This window comes from Perca fluviatilis, chromosome 18 (assembly GCF_010015445.1).
Source record: "Perca fluviatilis chromosome 18, GENO_Pfluv_1.0, whole genome shotgun sequence".
Lineage (NCBI taxonomy): Eukaryota > Metazoa > Chordata > Actinopteri > Perciformes > Percidae > Perca > Perca fluviatilis.
Genome location: NC_053129.1, coordinates 32,336,631 through 32,356,424, shown reverse-complemented (window position 1 = coordinate 32,356,424; position 19,794 = coordinate 32,336,631). Strand labels below are relative to the sequence as shown.

At 41.9% G+C, this 19,794-nt stretch overlaps 1 protein-coding gene across 5 annotated transcripts in view; it reads left to right on the top strand.

Moving 5' to 3' along the window:
• The window catches only part of col12a1b (collagen, type XII, alpha 1b), a 153,423-nt gene that overhangs the window by 84,993 nt on the left and 48,636 nt on the right, over positions 1-19,794 (top strand). For all 5 annotated transcript variants that reach the window (XM_039782832.1, XM_039782833.1, XM_039782831.1 and 2 more), the window contains 8 exons: positions 1,666-1,805; positions 2,831-2,960; positions 5,621-5,760; positions 6,331-6,460; positions 12,424-12,566; positions 16,763-16,892; positions 17,498-17,640; positions 19,495-19,624. In XM_039782832.1, coding sequence (XP_039638766.1) covers positions 1,666-1,805; positions 2,831-2,960; positions 5,621-5,760; positions 6,331-6,460; positions 12,424-12,566; positions 16,763-16,892; positions 17,498-17,640; positions 19,495-19,624 — 1,086 coding nt within the window. The remainder of the gene's footprint in view (positions 1-1,665; positions 1,806-2,830; positions 2,961-5,620; positions 5,761-6,330; positions 6,461-12,423; positions 12,567-16,762; positions 16,893-17,497; positions 17,641-19,494; positions 19,625-19,794) is intronic.

Here is a 19,794-nt window from a genome sequence, read left to right as displayed (position 1 = left end):
AGAATAGAAAATTAATCAGAAACAAAACAACATGTGCTATTAATCTTAGGTACATAGTTGGGGTATGGCCCATCTCTGCATAACAACTGCATAGACAGTTCAGAAGAAAGCTGACAGTACAAATGTGGACAGAAAGATAGGGCATGACATACAACGAAGATTCCCCGGCCAATGCTGGAACCAGACATTTGTTAGCGATGTGTTAAGCTTCTTGCCGCCACATAACCGGTGGCAAATGAATCACAGCCTCTGCATGAATGTTCGAATGAATAAATGAATGAATGAATGCCTTTATTGTCATTGAAGGATCACATAGAACAACATGTTCCTGTCTCCCTTAAAAGAAAAACTGTTCCCATTCACCTCACTCCTTAGATATGTGGCATTTGCTGTGTGATGTAGCTCCACTGCTTGCTTCTCAGAGACACTCTTCATATCAGGCGAGGTTGGGCAGCTCCACAAGATGATGCTTACAATTAACCTTCAATCACTCTAAATCCAACCTCGCTTGTCCTCTCTGCTCGGTGTAGTTGTAGCTGCAGTTCAGTACATGTTGACGTGACTGTTGGTCTCAGCCAAGTCAATCATGGCGCTGACGGTTTATTTTTGAGACATGTAGAATAAAGTGACAGAAGCGTTCGTCACACGTTCACGGAAATCTGGACAATAATTTCTGTTTTTACAGTTTCTGGCTCCGATAAATGATGTAATTTTGGTGATTTAAAAAGAAAAAATAACAATATGTCTGTTGGGTTGTGGGGTTCGGAGGAACCCGTAGGCAACCAGGATGCCCTGAACTAAACCACTGTGACTCCTTCGCTCCGTTGCTCAGTATTTGGAGGTTTTGTCTTTAACCAGGAGATTGTGATCATGTTTTTAACCTTTTATAGAAATCTTAATTGATGTATTCACATACAGCATAGCTGGTAGATATAAATCTTTTTAGCAGCTGACTCGTGGTTATTACAGCGTTCTTGATTCTACTACCTAAAGGACAGTTTTGTAAACCGTCTGCAGGAAACAGCATTACCACACTACAGTAAAATACCTTTGAGAAAATGTACTTTTTTTATGCCAGAGTAGTGAAATGGAACCACAGGCTGCCTGAGAGACTGAAAATCTGAAAACCTGCCAGTAATGTAAAGTCAACTCTGTATTTAATGGGCTAAAACATGCAAGAGAACCATCGGTATGGTCCTTTAAGACGGAGAATGGGTATACAGACCTTGTTTATTTGGACATTTGTGGCTCACAAAACAACATAATGAGTGCCAGAAAGTCTCTTGACTCTGATACATCTGGACACTCCTGATGTGGTAAACCCACCCATCTGGGGCACCCTGCAGGATAAAACAAACGCTCAGGATTATTCGTAGCCGTTAACCCTTTTTTTTTATTTTTTTCCTCGGAGAAATTCTTTTAAGTTTAAATACTGTCTAATAGGGATGTTTTAAATTGCCTCATAGAATACCAGAACGTTTAGACAGTGTGAGGACAGGAAAAGACACTCCTCTGTGATAGAAAACCTACCCAGTATTGAGACATCTGGACCGTCCTGATGAGGCGAGCCCCACCCGTCCGGTGCACCCTGCAGGATAATACACACAGCGAGGATTATGTGCAGCAGTTGTTTCAGCCTGTGATGTGTCTCGCCTGGTTTTTCAGAACCTCTGGGTGGAGTGAAGAACCTGCAGGTGACCGACCCCACAACCAACTCCCTCCGGGTACGCTGGGAGCCTGCCGAGGGCGACGTCAGGCAGTACCAAATCATCTACGTCCCCGTCAGCGGCGGAGCCGAGAGCGTGGTAGGTTTTCTTTTTTAAAGATGATTTTTTCCGGCATTTTAGGCATTTATGTTTGCTGACAGCTGAAGACATGAAAAAGGGGAGAGAGAGGGGGAATGACATGCAGCAAAGGGCCACATAGTCGGCTTCGAAACCAGCAGCGGCTGCGTGGAGAAGTGAACCTTTATATATGGGCGCACGCTATACCAGGTGAGCTACCCAGGCGCCCGCATGGTCGGTTTTCTATCAGGGCTGCACAATTAAGCGCAGTTATATGGAAATTGCAATATGGACTAGTGCAATATCCAAATCGCAGGCGGGCGCAATATTTGTTAAAGGCAAAATATGTGTCCAACCGTTCTGAATGAAGTGTTGTGGTGCTGCAGAGACGTCCCGGCCTACAGATCTACAAATCCTGTCCTACAGACTAAAGAAAACATCTTTGTTTGGTACAGATCCTCGCAAAAATCACACTATCACAATTTTAATTTCTTCTAATCATAATAGTTTTCAATGAAAATGATAATAATGATACAAAAAGGATCATTCCCTCCAATATCGTGAATCATATCGCAATCGCAATATCAGTCAAAATAATCCCTATCGGATATTTTCCTCATATCATGCAGCGCTATTTTCTATTGAGATAATAAAAAATAATGGAACTTCATTTCCATTTAGTTTGTTTGTCAACTGCTTTTTCTGTTAAAGAAAAAAATACATCAAAGACTTGCTTTACTTGCTATACTCTAACAGCTGCTAGTTTTCCCATTTTTATTTAAGTTTTTTATGTGTCAGACGAAAGCCAGCTAAATTGAATTAAACTAGCTGACTAAACAATCTCGCTACAAGGTCCATTTAGTAGCTGTTCTTGAGCTTTCGATTGAATCCCAAAATCTTCCTCAGCAGATGAAACGTCCACATTTCTGTGAAAACTAAGCTAACTCTTGCTGATAAAGATCGTATGATGCGATCAAAAGTCCATCGTGTATCCACGGTTGAGATTCCTCTACAGATGTGTTATTTTGTCATTTTGTGCTTTCCAGACTCAGGTATCTGGAATGACGACCAACGCGGTGCTGAGAGACCTGCGGCCGGACACAGAGTACAAAGTGACGCTGGTGCCTATTTACCCTGACGCGGAGGGGAAACGTGCATCGGAAAACGGAAAGACAAGTGAGTTTGTCCACAGTAGAACAGCTCCCCAAGGCCTTCACTAAAATGTGTTTAATCCAACTTAGAGCACACTAGGGGTTGCATGACTTCAGATTTTTAAAAGTTGACTCTGATGATGACGTCATTGAATTCTATACCTGTATTTTATCACCCTTTAATATCAACCCTTGTATTGATTTTCTTAAGAGGCTTGCTTTGTGTAGCTTTGCCTTTCTAGCATTTTGCAACCCGTCCAGTTTATCAGAGGGCGCTTTTTCCAGTGAGCTCAACTCCCCGTTTTTCAGTTTGTGCTTGTAACAAGCTTCAGAGAAATGGCGGACCCAAATGCAGAGACGACAGAGCAAAGATTTAATAAGCAAAATGGTTTAACAAAAAGAGTTCTGAAGAAGCAGGCAAAATAGTCCAAACAATGGAGAGGAATCCAAACGACCAGGAAGACGAAACAAACTGGAACACTGAGACAAAGGGTGGGGGGGGTGGGTACACTCCATACGCTAACACAATACAATACAATGACCTGACAACAGACAAAGACAACACAGAGGCTAAATACACAAGGTAAACAAGGTGAAACGAGGACAGGTGACACGAGGGCTCAGGAACAGGTGAAACACATCAGGGCGGGGCAGACAATCAAAAAGGCGGGAAAACACGAGGCAGGAAGTAAGACATGACAAGGGAGAAAAACAGACTACAAAATAAAACAGGAAACTGAAACACATACACACCCATAACAGTGCTTCAACACGCTATACTCACACTACTGGGTTTACCAGCGCTAACGTTACGCACACCAGTCACGGTAATTATGTCCAACGCTGCGTCGCGTGTCTCCGTGACAGTCAGTCAACCAAAAGTTCGCCGTAAACAAACACTCAGTTCAAAGTCTATCATCCGTCCTCGTTGGCAACCAATGCATTGGGTTTATGCTTAGTTATGTGTGGAACAAGGAACCCTGAGAGTGAGCCAATTGTTGGATCTGGTTTGATAGAAACCAAGATCCCAATGTAATTGGGAGGAGATATAGAGAGGAAGTTTACTTTCTTTAAAAACAAACAAGTGCCAGTGGTAACTGCGCCTCAAGGAAAGAGAGGACCAGCCAACATTACTATAGAGAACGCAGTGGTGTGTATTATAACTATCACCGGTGATAAATCTAAGGGCGGAATGATAAACAGAGTCTAATTGTTTCAATGTAGATGTAGCTGCATTCCTATAGATTACATCACCATAGTCTAATACTGATAAAAGTACTGCCTCTACAACTCTCTTCCTACTCAGTAAAGGAATGCTAGACCGGTTTCTGTATAGAAAGCCCACCTTTAGCGTAGCAGAAATCCAAACGGCTACAGACAGCTCTCCTCGTCCTTAGCTCCATTATCTCTTTATGTCCCAAACGTTTCGTGGCCTTCAAATGAAGTTCAAAATGAGCTGGGGATTTTGACTCATTGTGCCAGTGATGTGCCACAGGTCTGTGTTGTGACAAAACCACATGATCAGCGACTAGTCAACTTCAAGCTCAAAACTTCATTGTGGAGGAGTGAAGTCGGTGCAACCCCTAGAAGCGCTCAGACGGCAGATAATCCACTGATCGAGTCTTTCAACCAGGATTCTGTCAATTAATCTGTGACAACTCTTGAACTGTTACTTTTTAACACTTAACTGAATATAGCACTAAAAAACTTGAGTATAGAAATGTCTCAGGTTTGTTATTACGTTATATAAAAAGCGATTGTACGCACCGACAAGATGCTTTAGTGTCATAACAGTAGCAGGAAGTTGAGGTAATCAAAGAAAAGGGTTTTTGAAAGTCAGCCAGGCGGTAAAGCTCACCCATCTGTTGCTCCAGCGAGGTCAAGGAGAGAACCATATTTTCTTAGGGCGTTTTCACACCTGAAAGTCCGAACCAAGGTCCGGACCAGGGTTCATGTTTTTGTTACATTGTATACATTTGATCCGGTAAGTTTTGGTTTCACACTGCAGTTATGCACTAAAGATCTCTATGTGACAAAACGACGTCCTGCCGTCACCCCATATGTGAGCTGCGTCTCCAGATACTTAGAACTGATTGGTTTGTAGACGGGCTAGACAATACAAAATACAACAAAATACAGATACTTATACCAGACTGTGACATACTTAGACTAACATAGACAAATACTACAAACAGACAGATGGTCCCAGCACAAACTATAGCATTTAAAGAATAATCAACAATCATATGTTATGATGTTAACATGATGTTATGTCTCTCACTCTCTCATGTACACACTAAGCACCGAGCTATTCCTTAAAGGAGCTTCCCCGGTCTTGTAACACGAGGACAGCCTGCCAGAGCTTCTTGTATTTGGTCCGAAAGTCCGAACCATCCAAAAAATGCTTTCACACTATAAACGAACCGGTCCATGGTTTCAGTTTGGTCCGGACCGAGACCACCTCTTTTTTATCGGACCAACATTTGGTCTTTTGATCCGGACTGTGGTCCGGGGGAGGTTTCACACCTGTAATTTTGGTTCGGATCAAACTGAAACTGAAGTTCGAAAGTCCGGACCGAATGAGGTAGGTGTGAAAACGCCCTTAGCTGCCTGGCCTGACCTTCACTATGGCTGTAACTCAAACAGGAAATTGACAGTCAGGTAATCGTTGTGTTGCGTTGACAGAGGCTCTGGGCGGTGTGAAGAATCTGCAGGTCACTGATCCCACCACCAGCTCCCTGAAGGTGCGCTGGGAGCCGGCGGAGGGCAACGTCCGCCAGTATCGCATCGTCTATGTTCCTGCAGCCGGAGGCGCCGAGGACATGGTGAGGCATCAGGCTTTTTGCACGGAAAGAAGAGCGTCTGTAACTTTTTTTTAATGATTAAACGTTTTCGTCTGACGACTGACATGCAGGAGAATCATTCCCACCTCGTGCTGATCATGCGGAATTTGAATCCAAATCCCAGGGATCACAGCTCCACTTCTTCTCTGTCTGCAGACTTTGTCATTGAATGACTGATGCACTTTGCACAGCTTTTCTTTACTTGTGTCTGTTTGTTATGAATGGAAACGTCATCAGAATATAAGAAACAGTCTTTATTTACACCCCCGATAAATCTATGATCATGGCAGTTGTTGTCTGCTGAGCCAAAGCACGTTAATGAACAATCAGAGTGAAATACAAGATGTCAACATGCCGTAGTAGCAAGAATGCTAATTTACATGCGGAGTCCCTAGGCAGGTAACAAAAACAGAACATGACATGTAACGGTATATAGAGATAAAAGTATACAGTACACAAGTAGAAGAGGACAAAATACATTATGCAACAGCTCATTCTGGGATGTGAAACATTGTGTAATAATCCTGTTTGTGTGTGTGTGTGTGTGAGCAGGAGCAGGTTTCAGGCGGCACCACCAACACCATACTGAGGAACCTGCTGTCGAACACTGCCTACACTGTGACTGTGGTCCCAGTTTACCCGGAGGGAGAAGGTCTGCGCCAGTCTGACAACGGGAAGACACGTAAGTCCTCCACTCTCCTCCCGCTGTCTGATTAGACCTCAGTGGATATCAGATGGAACTGCTTTCACGCCGCAGATGAAGACACCAGTTTAGATTTTGGTGACAGTTATGACAGAAGCGTTACCAGGAATGGAAGACGCCCTCCAAAAATATTCTTGGGCCTCAGATTTCTGCATCAGGACATGATGTGCACCCATTGGACGCTCTCAGAAAACATTACAGAAGCATCATAAAACTCCTGGGGGTTAAACTGGGCTTACTGGGCACATTTAGATGGACATTAAGAAACTCACTATCGTAGCAGCATTAAGGCTAACACCTTCTTCTCCTGATTATAAAACAACCCTCTCATTTCCATCATCTGCTTTTAACAATAATGCAACTTTTTGAAAATATAAAACATTTAATCAGACTAGTCCTGTGGGGAAATACTTTCTTTCTAAGTACTCATCTTTGAAAAGTTTTCTCTCGTAAAAGTGAAAAATGAAATACTTCCATCAAAGCGGAACATAAATCCCACATTTGTTTGGCTTGTCCAAATGTGTTTTCAAGTGCAGCTAATTCCTCATCCTGTCTATTAGTCGCACACTCTCAGGCTCTTCTCAGGCTTTAAAAAGCGTTTCTTTGATATATTCTGTGACACCGCTTCTTGGCAGTTGACAAAAGTTTGATCCGCGGCCCATTTCTGCAGTCAAGACATTTTCACTCATCAGGGCACAAATTAGAAACTCTTGTCATTTACTTCAAGAAAAAAGTGGGGGGAAATCATTTGCTGTTGTAAATGTGTTATTTTCCCAAATATAATATGATTCCCACTTTTTCAAATGTAATATCCAGAAACTCATTTGAGGCAGTTAAAAATGGGAGAAGCCGAGCTACAAAACCAGCTTTATTTTTGACACCAGTGTTCACGACATTTTCACTAATCAGGACACAAATTTGAGACTCTGTGTCACTCTAAAAGATGCACTATAAACAGCAACTTTTAAATTCCCCTTTAAGAACCTTGCTATGATAGCAACATGAAGGCAAAAAACAACCCATAATGCAACACTTTCTTAATGCAACAGTCTCCCCCTGTAATGGATGGACCGGTACACACTCACTGTTTTCTTCAAAGACAACATTTGTAACTTAAATATGTAAACCTCCAGTCCTTGAATATAATATGATGGACTTTTTTGCTGTATATTTGGGACCGTTTATGGCTGTCGAACACAGTTAAATCTTTTTTAAAGAAGTGGATGTTTAAATCCACGTTTAGCATCTTTAAAATTTGTATTTTTGACACCAATGTTCACTCATATTGGTTTTTAAAATGACAGCCATGAGAGTGGACTTCTGCTGAGCTTCCCTTTTAACCATCTCCTCCTGTGGTGAAGTACAGGTCAAAGGTCACAGTTTTATGGAGCAGCTGCCAGTGGCCAACAGTACAGGACTGACGAGAAACATAGCAGTCATTCCTTTATGGAAATAAATGTTAAACTTTATGTCTCTGTGCTTCCCTGAAGTGAACCTGAATCTGATTATCCTGGACTGAAGCCACGCATTATTTTCAGAAAGTTATTTTTTTATCTTTTTGCAAGGTTTGACAGCACAAACATCTTTATAGTCAAACCGTATCTTCCAGGTGAACCCTCAGTGGAAAAAGTACTGTAATCTGCAGAATGAGCCAAAACACCTAAATAACCAAAAGCCTTAAACCTCAGGATGACGCAATGGAACAAAAACAGAAGCTCAAGACTTTCAAAGTGATTGATGGCAGATAATAAAGCAGAGATAATGTGGAACTTTTAAACTAAAGTTGGCAGCTGAAGAGTCTGGATGGAGAAACATTCTGTGTTTTGGAGTGTTGAGTCGTCTGGGTGGTTTGATGTCCCGTTGTGTGTGTTGGTTTAGTTTCTGCCCAGGGCGGCGTGCCATGCTCAGTCAGCAGAAATGCATCCTGGGGTTAAGTAATTGGGAAGCTGCAAGTGAGGCAAGACTGTGATTCCACAGATCGCTCCAGTGGGCAAAAACAGAAGCCTGAATATTTTCATTATTATCTCACGATAATTCGGAGGCTTCATCAACGAATCATCCAAATGTAATGTCTTTGTTTGTAAGTCAGTTTTGAGGAAATTTGTGGACAGTTTTATGTTCAATGAGAATTTTTGGGGCTTTATTACGAAATGTTTCAGGGCTCAATGGTGCCGTGTTCCTTCACTTTAATTCTCAGAGATGTTAAAAAACTCAGCCCCCTTATTCCTTTCAATGAGATCACAGTGGTCTCGTCTGGCCTCCCACTGTGGTAGCCAATGGGTTAGCCATGTTAAGAAACAGTGGAGTTTTTTTGGTTCTGTAAAACCTTCAAACTCATCGATTTATTCTATTTCCCTTTAGGAAATAGTTACCGTTGCCCTCAGTGGTTGGGTTAGGGCTTGAGTTAGGTTATCATTAGCCGTTGCAGAGATAACTGGTTGGGCTTGGCGATGCGTTTGGGCTCAGGTTAAAGTTAATTAAAATATTTCATCAAAATGAAAACCACCGCTGGGCCTGGTATCGGTACTCAATGCATGTTAAGGTATCAACCGAAATAGCCTCGCTTTGCCAGACCCTCCTCCAAAGCATGCTGGAGGAAGGTCTGGCTACTCCACATAGCATTCGGGGATGGGAGGAAAACATGCTCTGGTTTATTGCCATTTCTTTAAACCAATCACAATTGTCTTGGGTGGCGCTAAGCACCCGGAAAAGCTGCAGCGCCGCTGCAAAATAGTCTCGGGAAGGAACTTGTTTTGGTGGAACGTGTGTACGTTCAAAGGTTGTTTTAGTCGTGCAACAGAAAACTCCGATTGGACAGATAGTCTAGCTAGCTGTCTGGATTTACCGTGCAGAGATCTGAGGAGCAGTTAACCATAGTCCTCACAAATCCACTGGAGTTTAAAATGCCAACACAAAGAAAGCCCAAGGCAACGCATGAAATGAGTGAAATCCAGCAGATTTTCCGTCAGCAACGCAGCAATCCCGGAAGTGGAACGTCGAGGATATAGACTACAACCGAAATAACCCTGTACCAAGTTGTATCGAAACTCCAGTCAAACCATACGTGCATTTCATTGTTTTTGTACTCAGATCAAGAAGCAAATTACTATTTGTACGGTTTTTCGATTTAACGCAACATGTGATTGGCCCACTACCCTAGCACCTGCAACCCATACAGTCTGTGGTTTGGTGAAGTTGAGTGCATTTGAACACTTTCAAAATGTATTTGTGTAAAAAAATAAATAAAAAATGTGCATGGGGAGATGTGGTGGTGGCATTTTACACAACTGAATGCTTCCATTCACATAACAGGTATCAATGAAGTAGAAAAAATGAAAAGGTATCAAATGAAGTCCATCAGCGACTAAAAAATCCACCAAAGGGTTTTTGGCCATCTTGCCTGTACAGGACGGTGTCTGAGGATGTTTCTGGCTTCCTTGTATACAATTCAAACGTTTTGGTGAATAAAGCACATAATTTCTCTTTGTCTGCCACCAACACACCACAGTAAAACCCTTGCGTATTTTGAAAGCAGTGTGTTTTCCGGGTTTGAGTGCCCGCAGAAACTATCACTGCTCATGCTAAATGCACATTTGTCATTTATTTATTTGAAAAGGTCGTTATTGTTTTAGGGCTGCACAATTAATCAAATTTTAATCACGATCACGATTTTGGCTTCCCACGATCAAATTTGCGTGATCGAGCGATATTTAAAATGCGTCATTCCGTTCATAGAACAGTTTTTGCAAAGCCAATCTAGCGCTCCATAAACCACTGTCTGATCACATGTCTCCATGAGCCAATCAGAGCTGTTCCCTGCCTGCACCGCGCAGCTTAGTTTCTAGATGTAGACAGTCACAGAGGACAGAGTAACGTGAGGAAAATTCCACAACAGGTAACAGTCGGTCATCATAAGCCGGTCACAATGTTTACCAGTTTACCAGTAAACGCAACGTTTTGTCCCGTCTGTGTTGTTTTTCAGACAACAGCAGTGACCAGTGCTAGTTTGTGTCTTTTAGCTCATAGCTTTAGCAGCAGACTGTTGGACGTCCCGCTGTTGGAAACCTACAGTGAAATACAGATACACTACACTGTTTAGCAGTCAACATTTTAGCCGTGTTTAATCCAGTTACTACTGTGGCTAACGGTAGGCTAACGTTACCTGCTGTGTAACGTGTTATTAGTGTTTACTGTGGCTAACGGTAGGCTAACGTTACCTTCTGTGTAACGTGTTATTAGTGTTTACTAGCGTGACATTCAGTGATGTTTATGTTGCCTCTAACGTGGGTTTCGGAGCATCAGAGCGCAACGCAGACATGTAAGTGGCAGTGTAATGAGCCACAGAAATCCGTGTAGCTATTTCGTCTGGTAGATACCGGGCATACCAGGCACCACATGCGCCGTTAACGTGAACAGAAAATTGCGTTGCCTGTATCTTTCACGGCAAACATGCATGTCTGGAAAGCGGTCGCACAACAGCTGAAATGGCATACTCCTTCACAGTATCCTTCAATAAAGGAGGAATGTAGCACAATATGGATGTATTAGTAGGAATGTAGCACAATATGGATGTAAAAGCAGTTATAATTATATAATTATGTGACAATAAAATTTTGTTTTGGCTAAAATCAACAAATAATCGTGATAATTAATCGTGATCTCAATATTGATCAAAATAATCGTGATTATCATTTTGGCCATAATCGTGCAGCCCTATATTGTTTCGATGAAACCTTAATTTATACAGAATGACAATGAGGACTAATGAGTAGAACTTGTTAAGAGTCACATGTTTGGGCCGCAGCGAGAGATAACCACTAACGTCTGTCTGTTGGCAGGCTAGGCGACCTCTCCATCACAGCTGTGACATACTGGGCCTCTTTGTGTGTCCGTCTGTCAATGAATATGAACTTGTGTGTGACAGTAATTATCTTTTATTACCAGTAACTCCATCCAGTTTTCACGGTCTCCGTCCCAGGATTAATCTGTCACAATTTGTCTGGACAAAAACCAAAAATGTGGAGAGAAATTGTGCTTACTCATATAAAACGATTAATAACGCTAAATTAGAACAAGATTACCTAATCTCTCTGAAGGATAGAAGTTCATTTTGTCCTTGGATGATAGAAGTAAAACAGTCTGACAGACTGTGTCCTCTGTATTTCAAAGGTATTAATTGGCGATTTTCTTCACTGTGGTTATACATTAGGAATTTTAAATCTACCTACTGCATCTAGTTTTATTTTATTGGGTAAGGCTCCAAATACCAAGGGGATATGCACATCTGGTTTGGTTTAAAAGGGAACTTAAGGGCTTTTGCATAAACCCCAAACTGTGCTACTTCTCTCTACACCTTCAGACACTATAAAAATGACTCTCCTGCAGGAGACTTCTGCTGCACTCAGCATTTGAGTTCAACCCCAAGTTTGACTGTGATGCATTGTCTCCCACTGCAAATACAATTTATTCTTCCATTAAATGTTTTTTTTTTCTTGATAAAAGCCAGAGGTTTTTTAAGTTATTCCAACAAAAAGTCAGCTTGTTTTAACCCTAAACTTTAACCGTGCACAACAGACAGTAACAGATACATTTTTTTAATAAACTAAAAAGTTCACAGGGGTTCTGACCTTTTGTAAAGAGTTTGAATGATTTGGTTTCAAATTGGTCCTGTAGCTTTTTAAAATTGCAACTGGAAAACTAATCATTGGCTTGACATTTCGCTCCGTTTTTGTTTAGCACTACTTACCAACAGGGGCATTTTCAGGAATGTAATCACTTGTGTTTGTAAATCCATCAGCATTAGCCGTCATTTTCTGGGTCCTTAAATGGGACGTACTTGAAACAAACTCTTCATTTTGATGTTTGGTTGCTAAGTAAAGAAAGTCAACACTCCCCCACCCTCTTTCTCAATTCACTTTCTCTTAACCTTTGTGACCCCACAGTCCCACGCACGCCACCCAGGAACATCCAGGTGTACAACCCCAGCCCCAACAGCCTGAACGTGCGCTGGGAGCCCGCCTCAGGCCAGGTTCAGCAGTACAGGGTGGCGTATTCCCCCCTGAGTGGAGCCAGACCCTCTGAGTCGGTGAGTAACTCTGCAGGCTGTTAAAACACAAACTGTCATTAGCGGCAGAACTTGCCTCAAGGGCAGTAAGATGTGGTTTCCCCTGAGATCGCTGCTCTCAAAGGATTACAGCTACACATGGTAAAGACCAAAAACTAACAAACTTTGGCATGTTATTTTACTTTAAAATATCTGCTAGTGAGATCAGATAATCTTTTTTTCACTGCAAATCAACCTGCAAAAGCTGCAGGTCAACTCTTGTTTGATGTGACGTGTCTCCAGGAAATTCTTGAGATAAGTGGAATGATGTTGGAAAAAAGGGGGAATTATCTCATCCCACAAGCAGTTCTTGTCTTGCTTGTTTTAAGATAAAGAAGATATCATGACAGATAGGGCTGCGACTAATGATTATTTTCATTATCAGCTAATCTGTCGATTCTTTAAAGAAAAAAAATCTACTATTCAATTGTTTATTTAGTCTTTAAAATGCCAAAGAAAAGTTATGAATGTCCCAGAGCCCAAGGTGACATCTTCAGATGGCTTGTTTTGTTCAAACAACAATCCAAAACCCAAATATATTCAATTTCCAGTGATATAAATGGAGAAAATCTGCCACATGAGATTGATTTTGCAGAGGTTTGGACTCAAGTCAGAACTGAGTTATGGATCCAGTCACTTTAGATTTGACTAAATCAAAAAAGACTTATAACTGATGACTTCACCTGGACTTTAGCCTTTTGACTTAATGTCTTCCCCAAATTAAAGTGTGCAGCAAATCAATCTGATACCAGTCAATGATTTCAAATCAATCTGATAGCAGCCAGTCCCTTCAAATCAATCTGATGGCAACCAATCACTTCAAATCAATCTGATGGCAACCAATCACTTCAAATCAATCTGATGGCAACCAATCACTTCAAATCAATCTGATGGCAACCAATCACTTCAAATCAAGCTGATAGCTGCCAATCACATACCGGAGCAGAAGGTGAAGGTGCGTTTGTCTATGCAGACCAGCATACAGACAACTGATATAACTTTAAGATTAAAGTTATCTTATCTTTAAGTTATAGATAACTTTAAGATAAGATTATCGCATTCAGATGTCATAACTTTATACTTGATTTGGTGAAAGGTACATGACACAAAGTTTACGACCTGGACTTGACTGAGATTTTCACTGACTTTGACTTGTTAGCCTTGACATAGCTTTTGATCAGGGACTTGTGGGCCCTGACTTGGGGCTCTACTTAAAACTTGTAGGTCTTGACTTGGGATGTTTTAGTCTTGACTTGGTTCTTGAACATTTTGTCCTTGACTTCGTTCTTGACTTGGGACATTTTGGCTTTGACATTGTTCTTGACTCAGGACTAGTTGGACCTGACTTAAGACTATACTTGAAACTTGTAGGACTTTATCCCACCTCTGGATTTTCTTTTCAAACTGTACAGCTATCCATCTCTTCTCCCCATCTGATTAAACCAGTGAAATCAACGCAAGGTCAAACCTTTCACCGGGTTGGCATATTTCATGGAAACAAAAAATTGTCAGTTTTGGCCGTTCCTGTTATTAAGTTTCACTAAGTGTTCGCGTTGCTGTTGCACAGATGTTTGAGCAGCAGTTATTAGAGTGATGCCTTTAAAAATGGAAATCATGACTTGTCAGCTTTTTGTATTTCTCCATCAGCATTGATTTCATGCACCAGTGCAAATATCTGGATCGCGTGAAGACAAAAGGGGGCTTTATTTCCCCAGAAAGAGTCTGAACTCAATGACTGAAGTTTGGAAATATTGCACAGCGTACACATCTGTGACTGACATCAGCGCAAGCTCCTATGGTGGACGTTTTTGGGGCCATAAGGCTGCGATCTAACTTGGCCGTTTTGATGATTAGGATCTGCTTAGATGATGCTGTGAAGCTAATATTACTGTACATTTTATACTCCCCCGTACTCACCACTCTGAGTAGTTTATTATCCCTTGTAATCACCACTTCCTCTATGTATTTTCACTTTTGTTGTATTATATTTAAATTAACTTTGATTTTGTTTTTGTCTGAGAGGAAGTTGGTTTGGCAAAGACACAGAGACACAGAGAAGACACAAAGATGAGCTCAGGAATACAAAGATTAAACTCTTGATGACAACTTCAGTAAAATTGAGCTCAAACTGGCCTCATTTTACATCACAGATGTAGAAGCTGCTGTGAGCATATTAATCAACAGTGGAATTACTTTACTTCTAAGAGACAATGCTGCTTTGAAAGAGACAATTCTAGGTTGGTATCATTGGTTGAGTTAAACTTAAGTGGGCTCAGCCAAAAAAAGCGATGTCAGAGTAGAAAGTTCAGCACTTTATGGATAAAACTATGTGGAAACTGTAAGATTACACCAACATGTGATGGTTGACCATGTGATTCCAAAACCATGTGCATTAATGCGCAGCCATAACAGCCTCCAGTCTGCCGGTTTCATTCTTTCCACCAGATTTTGGAATCTGTCTGCAGTGGTTTGCTCCCATTCAGACACAATAAGCATTAGTCAGGTCCAACACTGATGTTGGTGATCATGTCTGGCTCACAGTTGGTATTCCAGTTCTTCCCAAAGGTTTTGGATATGGTTGAGTTGAAGTTCTCCCACACCAAACTGGGAAAACCATTTCTTTTTGGAGCTGGATTTGTGTACGGCGGCATTGTGAAGTTGAAACAGGAAAGAGAGAAACTTTTATGAATTCCATTTGCTCTCTTCGCAAGAGTAGCATTCAAGCGCTAGGATTGGGCAGGTGTTAATGCTCGTGCAAGGTACCAGAACCACATTTGTTCAGGTCCTATCCCCTGACCAATGGGCTATTCTGACCTTAACCACTGGAGGTCATGCCTGACCTCAACTAATCGGGCTGCTATGCATGGTGGGATTTTTAATAACGTGTCATCTAGGCTAACTAGCTAACCTTATCAGGATTAGATAACATTGTTAAGGTACTGGCAAAGCACTATAGGCTTCATAATACAATCCTCATATTTTAATATTATGCTGACTTCAAATGAGATTGTATTTTCCGGGAAGTCAAGTTCACAATATGCACGACGCTCGAGGGGTTTACATAACTTGTAAGTACACTATACTTGCTATGTGACTGACAATATTAATAGAGAACTGACTTGTTCTGTTTAAAAAACTGTATGTAATCTATAATTAACTATCATGAATAAGGCAAGCTTAGAAGACAGAAAGTCATCAGTGAAAATACTTATCTTTTTGATAGGCTGAACTTATTGTTTTCAAAAATGTTCGTACTTACAAAGACATGAATACCATCTCAGTGGATCATTCAAGTCGACTCTTTGACACAGTCAACACAACGATTCTTAAAAACCCATTAATTACCCAGAAGAACTGAGATTTTTTGGCTCCATTCATTCACTGAGATTTACCTCAATCAGTGAGCTACAGCTCAACCCTCGAGAGCAGCTCTGCCTTCAGGAAATGACTATATGATTGCACCTCCAGTCTTAACGTCATTCATCATGTTTAAAAAAGACAACGGCCAATCCATTCGCATTACTGTGGAGTTAACTGGAGGGATTTGAGCCCAGGCCAGCAGGCATATACAGTATATGCTTCCAGTTGTGGGATCTCATTTCAACACCATCATCACTGAGAAACCCATTTCATGGTCCGGTGTGCCAGAAGCTTTGGGTCAAAAACCCTCTGACATATTTGCTTTAACGAAAACAAAAGCTCTGGATGAGGGTGGACTCAAGTTCAACCAGCAGATATATTTCCCATGATGTAACCGCTCCGATTTTCATGGCCCACAAACAAGGACGAATGCCGTGATAATCCCAGTGACAAGAGGCATTCTGCAGTTATCCCTGTTGTTAGAAAACACGTCGAGCTACGTGTCTGAACCTGCTCTAAGTCGCTGACAGACCCCACGCTCTCCAGCCGCTTCCTAGCAGAAACTGTTTATCCGTCAGTCCACTTACTGAATGAATGATTTGTTTGGCATCTAACCTCCCAGGCCTTTTGTTAGTGTTTCAGGAAAACTCTGGCAGCAGAATGGGATGAGCGGTGAGGTCATTATGTACATTACCACTGCCAGATCTTCATGTAATGCATGAGGAGGCTGATTGGAATAGGCAAAACCTTCCCGCTGTGGCTGTCACGATGATGACGTCTATATATTCTTTTGACCCTTGGGTTTCTTCTCCACAAAGGTCCTGGTTTCGGGAAATATCAACAACGCCTTCCTGGACAACCTGATCCCAGATACTCCTTATTCGGTCAGTGTCACGGCTCTGTACGCCGACGGAGAGGGATCAGCAGTCAAAGACAACGGCAGAACACGTAAGTACAATCTCACTCGCTGACACTGTGTACAATCAAGTGACTGACTCATGCTGGCCATCGTGAACATCCACATTGACTCATATGCGTGGATGTGTAACTTTTCTAAACAAATCTTATCATGAGAGGCGGCTTATGATTCCGTGTTATGTCAAAATTATGATTTACGTTTGGTGGTTGTCATAAAACAAACAACTACTACAAAGACCAAACAGGACCAAAGAAGCCTACTTAACCCTCAACATGCATATTGTATACAATGTGTATGGAAATTGTATATGAATTACTCCAGTGTTTCCTTTAGGATTTTTTTTAGCAGCGGGGGCAAGTCTGTCTGAACAAGGAAAACTTTTCTGTTTTCGTCGCATGCCTCCACTGCCAACGAAGAATCCAAAAATGGAATAAAGTCTTGATGAATTGAAGTAATAGATGAGCACATCAAAATCTTCCGTTTACAAACTCTAACACGACTCATGCAGTTTAATCCAAGTCTCATTTATCCAGTTGTATCTTGCTAACTGATGTTTTTGATATGGTTTTGCTGTCATCTCTGTATACAGTAAGTATGTCGTTGCATGAGGTAACTCATTATGTTTGTGCTGCAGTGCCTCGTGCCGGTCCCAGGAACATGCGTGTGTTTGATGCCACCACCAGCACCCTCACCATCGGCTGGGACCACGCAGAGGGTCCCGTGAGGCAGTACAGGATCGGCTACGCTCCCATGACCGGCGACCCCATCACCGAGTTCGTAAGTATTGACTTTGGTGAATCCGATCTAACCAAAGCTTTAAAACACCAAAGTCACACGGTAACACAAACTAACTGTTTGGAGGCAGCGGTAGAGCAGCAACTCCTGTGTTCTGCGAGGTAAAATTACAGGTTTTTTTTATCAAAGGAGTCTCCCCGTTTAATCTCTGTTCTGTAAACAGAAGCTCACCACATTTCCAGTATGTCACATTCTGTGAGCAATTTCTTACTTAGTTTTCTTCAACTTTAAACTATTTTAACATCTCTTTCCGGTGTATTTATTAGTGAAGTGATACGTTTTTGTGATGGTTTTGGAGAAAAGACATGACCATGTATGCTTTCCTACAAGCTGCCTTTAGCAGTTTTTAGTCATGCCCAGGCTGTATTTGACTGTCCAGAAAAGCTGGTTTTAACCTTTAAACAAATCCAACGCACACATTAAAGACAGAAAAGACCCAAACATTTATAACTCAATGTAAAAAAAACTTAAGAAGCAGATATGGACAGGCAGTTTGTTAAGACAAAGAAAATACAAAATCTCAAGCTTATTCCATTAACTTGGGCCTCTACGTTCCAGCAATGATGAGAGATTAATTTCAGGTTATGACATTTTTTTTTACTTTGGATAAACTGTTGATACACTCTCGCCGTTCACCTTTCGCCATGATGTTTCATGCAAACTATGCGATGAAGTCACATCTCAGGATTCCCTTGGCCCGCTCAGGTTATAAATCACCGATTAGTGAGACTAATTACAGGCTCTGTTAAACAAACTCGACTGCAATTTGGGCCGTAATAACGTTATTAATAGTCCTCACTAACGAGTTGGACTGGCGGGGGAGGGCGGAGACGGCCCAGATGTGCTCCCCCTCCACTCGTTGGCGAAACACCTGTTCTGTATGAGTCAGCTAACTGCAGCGGAGGGACAGAGATGAGAGGATTCCTCCAGACAGGGACTGTCGGGGGACCTTCTAACCATTTATGAATGCACGCAATTATTATAATTTAGCATCTGTGGCTAAAAGAAAAGATTTGTGTTTGTACACAGCTTCCAAAAGCCAACTCAACTGCAATTTTCTGCTTCAGGACGGAAAACGATTCCTTCCTGTTTATTAGAGATTAATCTGCTAAAGGAATGGAAAACAGTTATTAAGGCCTAGAAGGTAAAATAATAATAATAATTATCTTTATTTATAGAGCACTTTTCAAACTCTTTTCAAGTTACAAAATGCAAGTGGAGGCTTCGAGGAGGCAATTTAAGTGCTACGGGACGTACCCTATTTGTGCCTCCTTGTCTCCTCTCTCCTCCGTCTTCCTGCCTGTGACCTGGAAATGAATCTCAGCACTCATACTTTAAGGATGTCTCAATTCCTAAAATGCATCTCGATGAGAGAGGAGGCTTGCCAGAGGAGCTATGAGTGAGCATGCACAGGTGTATCATTTGTAGAAGTCTTTTCAGCGCCCTTGACGTATAAAAGAGGCGCAAACAACGGCTCTGAAGCACAGATGTCTCGTTTTGTTAAATTCCTCTTCCTCGCCTCCTCCATTTGCATCTCAGGTGGGAGGGACTTAGACGCGAGGAGAGGAGGCGAGGATGTACAAACTAGGAAATGAGAAGTGGCAGCTTTTGTAGTGACCGGGAGCACTTAGCCCAGGTGCTCCCAATCAGTCTAAATGAACAGCTCTGCCTACCAATTACCTGCAAACAAGGCACACCAAAACACACCATCCCAACATCTTTCTAGAAACAACCTCCCTGTTACTCAGGGTTCCCTGGATGTAAAAACACTCGGTATTGCTTTACTGTTTTCTTCTGCGTTTGAAACCCCTGACTCTTTGGTGTTTTGATCCTCAGACTGTGGTTCCGGGCAACAGAAACAACGCCATGCTGCAGAATCTGTTCCCCGACACCCCGTACAACATCACTGTGGAGGCCATCTACGCCGAGGGTCCCGGGGGGTCCCTCAATGGAAACGGACGTACAGGTGAGGCGCCCGCAGCTTAGTAACACAGACTCAGGATTTTCAGAAGAAGCTCTGCCCCCAGTGTATGCAAATGGTCATGTGATGCGTTGTCAGACGAGTTAATATGGACGGGGATTAGTTCTGCTACCTTCGGCTAAAACTCCTGCGGGGACAGAGATGGTTCTTGTCTC